The 10,578-nt window shown below is 45.6% G+C and overlaps 1 protein-coding gene across 1 annotated transcript in view; it reads right to left on the bottom strand.

Moving 5' to 3' along the window:
* Positions 1-380: 380 nt before the first annotated feature.
* The window catches only part of larp (La related protein), a 140,522-nt gene continuing 130,324 nt past the window's right edge, over positions 381-10,578 (bottom strand). Inside the window, exon 12 of the mRNA XM_050182736.3 lies at positions 381-573. Within this exon, the coding sequence (XP_050038693.1) occupies positions 538-573 (36 nt within the window). The 3' untranslated portion in view covers positions 381-537. The remainder of the gene's footprint in view (positions 574-10,578) is intronic.

Below are 10,578 nucleotides of genomic sequence, written 5' to 3'. Positions count from 1 at the left end.
TGACCAAGGGCCTATAGGTAAAAACGACGCAATGCACTTGAAACGAGAAGCATGGTTCTGTCCCCTCTGTTTGGACACATACGGGTGCAAGAATTAGCCCAACGATTATCCTCATGAAACAAAATAATGGTACGATTAAAGATGATTTTTGCTGTTTGCCTCATCTTTTAAAGCCTGTCCTGGGCACGATGCCCTCCGTGATATCCCATTTCCCTTTGTACGGGTGTTCTTTCCATCCAAAACCAGCTAAAAGTAACAGCACTGTTTTTGTTTTCTTGCCTTGGTTCTTGTTCATGGTGTTGCTTGAAATGTTATGCAGAGGAAGCAGAAGAAACAATTTAAAACAATTCATTTCTAAAGCCACCAACCAGCTCGCAATATACGAAAACTAAAACAGGCGTTGGCATTTATTCTTCTGAGCACAAAGAAGGGTATTTTATACAATGGCGTGAAAAAAGGCTCTACCACCCAGGAAATAGAGGAGGAGGCTTGCAGCCTGGCAGTGCCAGGTTGGGCCTACAACAAGGCACACATTTCTCACAGGGCTCCGGTACGCTGACGTGGCCTCTCCACCTGCAATTATTGGAAATAGGCGGTCAGTGAGACATTCTCCGAAAGCTCCACTTCAATGGAATTTGTTACAGGTATTTTGCTTCCCGAACGGTATTTTAGGAATTAATACACCTAGATCGATGAGCAATTCTCGTAGTTCGCCTATAAAGCAGAAGTCTCTCTCTCTCTCTGTGTGTACACGTTATAGCCTGGGTTAATTGATTCCTACTTTTGAACATTGTTTATACGTATTTTAACAGATGTCCTAATATTATTATTATTATTATTGTTTCACTTATTTTTTAGCCCATGTTAATTTATTCATGCTGTACTTTGTGTATACAGGGTGTTCCACGTAACTTTAGCCAAACCTTAAAAATATGCGAATGCCACGTAACTCGGCAGAACCAAGATAATGTTGCTTGCCGTTGCTTGGAGATATTCAAATTATTTTTTAAATTCTACCTAATTACATGATTAGCCTTAATTAATTAATCAACTTCTCAAATATAATAGTAAGTTTAAATGTATCAATGAGAAAATTATGGAGCAACATGAAAAACTCCCAATACAGCTTTCTGTTGCTCAATAGGTGCTACATAGAAGTTTTTCTGAGTGTGAATGAAGCCCGCAAATACAAGCAAAGTGTCTCGAGAGGCGAGTCGCGTGGCATGGGAACATGTCTATAGTCAAATCCCAGCCCAACGAAGTCCACTTCAACAAAATTTTTGCCACAACGAATATTTTTTAAATTCCATTTCGAAATTCCCTCCAAAGCAAACTACTCCGCACACACATTTTTACTTCAACAATGTTTTTACAGAGCAGCCATGAACAAAATTATTTAAGCCTTTTCATGCCTTGACAAACCATCGACCTTGATAGCATAAAAGAAACACAAACTGGAGCTGCTCGGCCCATGACACAACATAAACAAAACAGAAAGCCGCCATGCTGCATTGGTAATGGCGATGCAACGCGCTCTAATGGAGGAGCATCCGAGCTCCGAGGAAACCTTTTGGGTCATATTGGTTAGGAAAATGCTGTGCGTACAACTAACATACATGTAATAGGTTTATTTTTATATTATTTCTAATTGTTCATTTTGTACAACGTTTTGTGAAAATGGCTCCAGTGTACAGCACCAATTACCATACGAAGTAGCGGTTGCGAAGTCAAATCCCGGTAAGGTGTGACGAGGTGTTCGGGTGACACACGCTTGACAACGAACAACTGCACGTCATTTGGTTATCGTCTCTCGAAGCTGCTGGACTGTAAGCTGAAGTATGTTGCAGCTGATAAAGAAACGCACGCTTTTGTCGCTAGAAGAGAAGGCTAGAGTTATCGCCCAGGCTGAAGCTAGAAAGAAAAAAATCAGACTTCGCAGAAGAATTTGGAATTCCGGCAAGCTGCCTTTCGACAATTTTGCATTTCGCCCCCATCGAAATGCGGCCGCCGTGGCCAGGATTCGATTCGAAGAGCAAGGGTGCTATAATTTCTTTTTTTAATTATGGGGTTTTATGTGCCAAAACCACTTTCTGATTATGAGGCACACCGTAGTGGAGAACTCCGGAAATTTCGACCACCTGGGGTTCTTTATCATGCACCTAAATCGAAGTACACGGATGTTTTCGCATTTCGCCCCCATTGAAATGCGGCCGCCGTGGCCGGGATTCAATCCTGCAACCTCGTGCTCAGCAGCCCAACACCATAGCCACTGAGCAACCATGGTGGGTAGCAAGGATGCTATAGCCAAAGCGCTAGCTTCAGGGACGTCAGCGAAGCAGAAGAAAGTGACTCAGCCGGTGCACGAGGCCTTGGACAAGGCAGGTTGCACCTGGTTCGTGGAGACAAGGGCCAAGAAAATCGGCCTTAGCAGTAATATTGTGCATCAAAAAGTACCTGATTATGCCTGCATGTTAGGAACATACGACCTTAAGGCCAGCGTAGGTTGGCTGAACAAATTCAGGTCACGCCACAGCCTCATCGGCAAAGTTTTGTGCAGTGAAACCGCTTCGGCAGATATCGACGATGCCACTGCGTGGATGTCAGCCAACCTTGCACGCATCCTGAAAGACTACACACCATCGGATATTTATAATGCCGATGAGACCGGGCTCTTCTACGCGATGCTGCCCACCAGGACCTTGGATTTTAAGGGCCTGTGCTGCCACGGAGGCAAGCACAGTAAGAAGAGAATAACTGTGCTCCTCTGCGCTAATATGGATGGTTCGGACAAGCGGCTGCTTTTGGTCATCGGAAAAAGTGCCAAGCCATGCTATTTGAAAGGAAATCGTAGCCTTCCCGTGAAGTACGTGACTAACACTCGGGCATGGATGACCTGGGCTATATTCGAAGAGTGGGTTGAACCCTTTGACCTGGATATGGGCAGGCAAGGCCGAAAGGTTTGTCGACTTTTAGACAATTGTTCCGCCCACATCATAGAGGATGCCGAGCTGGAAAACGTGCAGTTAATGTTTTTCCCGCTTACCTGTTTAATGTTTTTCCCGCTGAACTGCACCTCTATCCTTCATCCCTTGGACCAAAGGGTCATCCAGAATGTAAAGTGGGCTTACAGTGACTGCCCTATTCAAAGGCTGCTTCTGAACATGCAGTTGAGCCGCGAAGCAAAAGTGGATCTCTTTATGGCGCTCCAAGTGATTGCCACTTCGTGATGCGCAACGAGAAACGCCATAATCTGCAAATGCTTCCGCCATGCTGGGCTTGCTGTGCAGGCTGCAGAGATTTCGGAGTCTGAGAACAATGGGGACAGGTCGCTGTCCTATGAATTTGCAGCCGCGTGGGCAGCCCTGCAGGAAAGTGGAGATGTGCCTGCCAATGTACATCCCAACGAGTACATCCGAGCCGACTCGCGCGTGGTTGTGCGTTAAGAATTGACAGACCAAGAAATCCTGAAGAGCATCCGGGAAGACTGTTTCGTCAGACAAAGATGAAACAGTTACGCTACGTGAGCCCGGACCACAGACTACATCGCAGGTCATGGACGCATTCGAATACAATCAGGCGTTGCATCGGGTCCCAGGACGATGAGGCAATGGCTCTGCTGGCAGCATGTGAGAGTCGTGTTGTGCCATCGCATAGCAAGTGCACATAAGCTAAGCTGACCGATTTTTGGAATTAAAGCTTGCTTTTTGTGTCAGTGAGTCACGTGTTGCCTATGTATTCTATAATATCACGACAACGAATTTCTACGACAACTAAATTTTTCGTGCACCCCGTCAATTTTGTGTAGCAGGATTCAACTGTGTAACGATTAAACCTGGCTACTGGATGTCTGCAGTGAAAAGGACAAGAATGCGAAATCTAGGGGGAAAAAATTCAATTGCAATTTAGCGGTAAATGTGAGGGAAAAGCGATAACATTTCATCACACCTATTTGTGGTCCTGGATCCATGATTTAAACCGCATTCATTGCATTGCTAAGTAAGAAGCTCACTCGATGCACGTTTTGCCTCTTTGGCGAGTGAAGTGCAACTGACGGTGGTTTGGAGCAGATCCACTATATATAATGCATATAATGTGTGTGTGCATGTGAAGTGCAGAAAGCCGGTCATGCAGTAGAGGTATATATACATCTACAGTAAAACCTTGTTAATTCGTATTTCGCGGGACCCAAAAAAGAAATGTCTGAATTAACTGAATGTCGATTTATCAAGGCTATCAAGAAAACAATAAGCAAATGCATACTACGCCAACATGCTTTAATTTACTGAATGAATCAGCAAATCTTGTTTCTACTTTGCAAAAAAGCAGTGCAGAAGCTGCAATTCTCATCTCGTGACTGATGAGCGCTCGCAGCAGCTAAGGCCTCGCGACTTCCTTCACAGTGCGGCCTCAGCGCGCGTCTTCACCTGAGACACTTTTCACTACCGCGCGCGCATCTTGATTATTTTTTCACCAGTGTCACCAAGTCGCCACCCATCGCGATGTAGACGTTGCTCTTCACCCTCGACATGGCAGGTCTGTACCGAGTAAAAACGAAACTACTATTTGCTGCAACCGCTGCGGGCGAAACCATGGCCGCTATCGACGCGATGATGGTGACTATGCACTCATGAAGGCACACGGACAACAAGATGCTATGCGCGGTGGTAAACACAAAAATAAAGGCTTTAAAGGCACAAATAGGCATGAAGTGTTCTGGTGTTACTATAATTCATGTACCATTACCACTGATGACTATGGCAATGCAAACTCTGCCGCGTCGTTTTAGGTGGACGCTAACGACATTTTTGCTCTTTGATCCGACAGTTGTCAAAATTTACAGATGTGCAGCCAAATGCGTCCTAATTAACGAGAGTTTCGTTGCATTAAAGAATGCATATGCCTGCCGAGACCAGAGGACAAGTCTGAATTATCTGATTTTCCAAATTAACAAGGCTCGAATTAACGAGGTTTTACTGTACCAATTTACACTTTACCCACAAATACTTTCTTCCGTTTTGACAGTCCTATTGCTAATGCATTAAGCAAATAATGCAAGCTGCTTTGTCGCGCTTGCCTTTGTGCTCGGCATCACACACTGCATTTCAATTCCAACTTGAATCGGTTACTTAATACATTTAGATGCTGCTCGCCATTTGTGGAGTAAAAATTAGGCCAGGAAGTCCCCATTGGGGAATCGTCATTCTTTGTAATCATTACTTATGAAGCCAATACTCTATCCTTGAAACCAAGGCTGCCGTATTTTGAAACATAAGGAATATCAAAGAATACCATGCACACTATGACGACCTCCCCAGTAAGCTCATTTTTACCACCAATCTTGTATTTGGTCAATGAAAGAAATGTTGATGTAGTACTTCTTTTTTTACAATTTTCCCGCCGACATGCTTGTCTGCGTTCCAATGCATCCACTTCAGAAGCTTCTCCCTGTTGTTGCAGACACAACTCTCTGGTTGCTTGCGTTTTCCGTGTGTTCCTTGCCCATGCAAGGTCTTGCCTGAGTTATAACGGTGCCTCGGTAAGGCCAAATCGAAATGCGCCAAGCGTTTCAACGTGCTCGCTTGCCCACGAGAAATTCCTAAGGGTGTTTTATGCTGCTTGTCGATGCATGCAGCCGTCACGCAATGGTTTCAATATCGGGTGTCAGTACTACTAGACATGTGCTTGAATCCTGCCGTCGGACAATTTTAATAGCATTTATATAATTATTAATAAAACAGTGCTTTGTTTAAAAAAATGACTTTGACAAAGTCACGAAGCTGTTTGAAGCCAGACTAAGCACAATGTCGCAGGATCGAATCCCGGCTGTGGGGGCCGCATTTCGATGAGGGCAAAATGCAAACACACCCATGTCTCATGCATTGGGGGCACATTAAAGATACCCAGGTGGTCGAAACCTGCAGAGACCCTTCGCTACAGCATGCCTCATAATCATATTGTGACTTTGGCACGTAAAATCCCACATATTAAGTTTGTTTTGTTTGAAGCCAGAAGGACAAAGTTTAGGCAAATATATTTACAAACCATCATGCCCATGCTAGTTTACAAAATATTGCATTGGAGGTTTGTGAGCCCACTAGTAGTTAGCAGTAAGCATAAAAAAGTTTGTGTATTCACAGAAATTAACGTATTCAAGCCTAGATTGCGGCACGAGTTTTCCAAGACATGAAACTGTGCAGAAAATTGCCCTCGGTGCCTAGCCAAAGAAAGATATAGATTATAACAATATTTTTCACAATAAGTAGGCCTGAGTGAAATTATATAGGTCAGTTGCAAACAAAAAACTACCTTTGTTAATTTTTTACAAGTATGCCCACAGTTGTGTTCAAAGTGTCATGGCAATCACAAAATTTAAAACAATGTGTCTCAGGTGTTAAAACTGTAGAAACAATTGCGGCTTTCTTTTAAACAGAGTCGCATATCTTCGATGGACCTCTGTAGCCCTCTAACTTATGGTTAGAGGGCTCTTAGCTGGCTTTGTCTCTGACAGCAATTGCGAGCTTCTGGCCGTGGTCTTCTATAGCCTTCTGCGGAAGCAATGTTCAGGTTTGCGTGTTTTGCTTGAATGTTGTAGGTATTTGTCTCTTCAAAAATAACTTTGAAGATGAACTCATGCATGTGCCCCAAGAAGTGTGTGGTGCTGGGGTGATGTCCGCATTGTGACGTTTTGGCGTATCATCAACTAAAGAGCTGAGGCCGGGGCCATGGTGGTGTTAAATTTAACTCAAAGTAGGCACCGAGATGCTGACAAATTCGGCATTCCTACAAGAGGGCACCTCTCCGTTCCACTCCAGCGACTTGCTTGTGATGACTATCGGATTGTTTCCCCAGCCAGTGACCTGGGGAAGACGGATAGGATATAAGAAGCCATCAAGTGCACTGGCACGTGTACTCTCTCAGAATGATTTAGTCTGCTCTATCATCACGTAGAAGTGCTCCAAGAAAACTGAAGCTGCATGCGATGATGTAACATGCTGTGCTTCGAAGTCCTGCAAGTATGACTTTGTCTTTACCTATAAGCAAGTTTGCTTTAATTCTTTTAATTCTTCTACGTAAATAAATTTCATTACTCCAAGCTCTTGTCCTCGCAACTCAAAATGAAGTAACTCCTGTTGAGGAGGAACAAGACGCCATGGGCCCACTTAGCCTCTGTACGACACCCTGGTAGCATAGGCCAGCTGCTCTTTTGCGATACACGCTTGTGGTTGTGCTGGTTGTGCTAGCGTTGTCGGCGTTGTTTCCTACTGGTGTGCTCCCGCGCCTATCCGAGATGGCGGATTCGCCAGCGTCTACTTCGACAGTGAAGCTAAAAGCTTTGGACTTGGCCTCGAAACTGTTGATTTTGAAAGACCTTTCCCAAGGCGCGAAAAACCACGAACTGGTGGAAAAATATGGTTTGTCGGAATCGACAATATCCATGATACTGAAAGAGAAGGACAAAATCTACAAGAGTGCCGTCACGGACTCCGCGACGAGGAAGCGCCTACGGAAAGCCACATATGCAGACGTTGAAGACGTGCTTCTAAAGTGGTTCCTTGACACTCGAGCATGCAATGTTCCCATCAGCGGGCCGCTGATGTTGTCCAAAGCAAAGGACTTAGCATTCCTCCTGGACTTCCCAGATTTCTCCCCTGGCAATGGCTGGCTCCATCGCTTCAAGCTCCGCCACGAAATTATTTTCAAGACCATCAACGGCGAACCGGAATTGGTAAGCGACGAAGACATCAACACATGGATGTCTAAAAACTTGGCCCGTGCGTCAAGTTAGGCTGAAAGGGATGTTTATAACGCCAATGAAACGGCCCTATTCTATCAAATGCTGCCTGGCAAAACGCACGCTATGAAGGATGACAAATGTGCTGGCGGCAAGCACAGCAAAGTTAGCATAACTGCGCTTTTGTGCACCAACATGGAGGGAAGCGATTGATGCTTGCCATTTGTCATCGGCAAATCGAAGAGGCCACATTGCTTCCGCACATATGTACCAGTGCGTTACAGGCATAACTCGAAGTCGTGGATGACACACTTGGAATGGCTAATTGATTTTGACAGCAGCATGGCAAAGAAAGGGCCCGAAGTTCTTCTGATTCTCGACAACTGTACCGCCCCACCACATCCAAGCTGTCCTAACAGCAGTCAAGCTGCTTTTTATGCCGCCAAATGTAACATCAAAAGCACAACCGCTGGACATGGGCATAATACGGTCGTTTAAAGCGGCCTACAGGCGCCATGTTGTGCAGCGGATGCCGATTGTAATTGATCGCCCCACTGCCAATGTGCCTCTGCAGGTCTCACTGTACTCGGCGGTAGAAATGATCAAAGCGGCGTGGATGGAAGTGACACTCGAATGCATCCGGAATTGTTTTCGCAAAGCCGGCTTCGCTCACGCACCTGAGGCATTGAAGGCGCTCAACAAAGCCAGCCTGATGGGTGACGCGTTGTTGACGCTAACCTAGCTGGCTGCGATCTTGATTGGCAAGATTTTGTTTATGTAGACAACGCTGCTGAAGTTGCGGAGTCGTTCTGCGACGAGACCGCCATCCGGGAAGTGCAGGCATCAAGCGACACCAAAGCATCAGACGACAACAACGATCCATCGAAGCCAGCATCCGTAAGCACAACCACAGCAGTGAGCCATATTGAGGCACTTAGAAATCTTGTAGCTTTGAACAAGCTTGAAACCGCCGTCATGGATGCACCGATTTTTTTTTCTCAATACATTTTTGTTTTGATTGATGTCAATTTTTGTGTGTGGCCCACATATCACGAACTTCTGGATAGAATGAACATATTCTGCGTGACGCTCGGGTTCGTTATAAGCGGGCTCAGCTGTACACTCTAAACCACCAAACTCAAGATAAAGTCACTCAAACTAAAACAATGTTAGAAACACTAACACTTATGCAGCCTACTTAATAATCACTAAACATGTCCTCATTACTGGCTATGTTAGTCCTTGGCGTTTGCTACGCAAAGTCAGGCCACCCTAGCCTATCGCTGCAACGCTGCTAGAAGGGACTGTTCTTACTGACTTTTGATGTCGCACATATCTTCCGAGTACGAAGTGTGTCAGGTCTTCATCATAGTTGGTGTTCTTGCCAACTCCGTACATGTTTCTGCCTTCGTGTTGGCCAGTCAACTAGTCTATCTCCGATGCCGGTGTCTCAAACTCCGTCGGTGATGTGGCACCCTGGCCTCACCGGTTAGGCCTAACTCTGGGTTCCGCTGCTACTTCTTCGAGTGCCGATGAGACGCCCCGGGGACTATCGTACGTGCTGGTCTGCCTCTGAAGGGGAGTCCTTCCTCGAGTGCCCAGCACTGCCGTGAGAGGCTGCAGCAGGTCCAAGGAGCCTTGCTCAAACGTTGCCGAGGTCGACGGCCACACCTTGGACCATCAGCGTCACGGACTTGACCAAACCTCCATGGCTCCCGTCGCCAGTGCGATGCTGATGCTACAACCTTCTTGACCCAGCGCCATGTCGATAATCCCAGCTCAGCGCTGCTTCTCTCTCGATCATAGCTCGGGTCACGGGCCTCGGGGGCTCGTGCCGTTCGGACCAATACATGCACATGGCCCTCTTCTTCCTTTCTGCGCCGCATGCCTCTTACATATGACAGAAAGATAACTCATCTGGCACGGCCAAGCCACCTGCTGCCATGCTTCCTATGTTACGCATTAGTTTTGTGCGCATTCGCTATATGACACAGAACTTGAAGGCACTAAAGACAGGATGAGGAGGAAAAGCACAAGCGTCATGTTCATCTTTTCTTGTCATCATGCTGTCTTACCTTCAAGTTAAGATGTGTACCAACCAGCCCAAATGAACAGGCTATTAGAGTGGACAACTTTGCTAAAACTGTGAAATTGGGGGCATCTGTAGCATGCTTGGAAGAAAAGGTTCACAACGTACACAATTCTGTACACAGCATCTGATAGAGTGAAAACTGCAACTTGCGGGAATTTGTGAACACCCAGTGCAGCATGACAAATGCCACAAGAGCAATGAATTTTCTAGCTTGTTACAATCAAACAAGGATTTTCTTCACTCACCATTCCATCTGAATTCCCCTAAAAAATGGTAAAATTACCTGCATGGTTTCCTTACATGACAACTTCATTACATAAACAATGTTGCTTTGTGCCACCATCATCCGTCGAGGAAAAGTTGCAAGAGTCACCAAATGCACCTTGTATCCTTGAGCACAGACCTGACTGCAGCTGTCAATTAGTGTGCCAGGTATATCACGGCTGGCAGACCCACATATGACACAGTGACCCCACCCCCCACTTGTCACTATCAACACATTAACAAGCTTCTCACAAATCCCCTGCTGACTGCTTGTAGTTTTAATGTAAAAATATTTCAGTACTACGAACTTCAGAATACTGAACTTTTCAGAGTAACGATCGTTATTCAGTTTCCATGTCGTGTTAACACCTCAGTACTACGAACTAATGTTCTGAAATGTGGGGCTTCTCATATTTCCATGTATCCTTTATGGCAGCCGTAACAGTACGCTAGCAGATGACAAGGCGCAAAAAGCGGACGCCACAACACG

The sequence above is a fragment of the Dermacentor andersoni genome, chromosome 4, assembly GCF_023375885.2.
Source record: "Dermacentor andersoni chromosome 4, qqDerAnde1_hic_scaffold, whole genome shotgun sequence".
Taxonomy (NCBI): domain Eukaryota; kingdom Metazoa; phylum Arthropoda; class Arachnida; order Ixodida; family Ixodidae; genus Dermacentor; species Dermacentor andersoni.
This window is presented reverse-complemented; position numbering and strand designations above follow the sequence as displayed.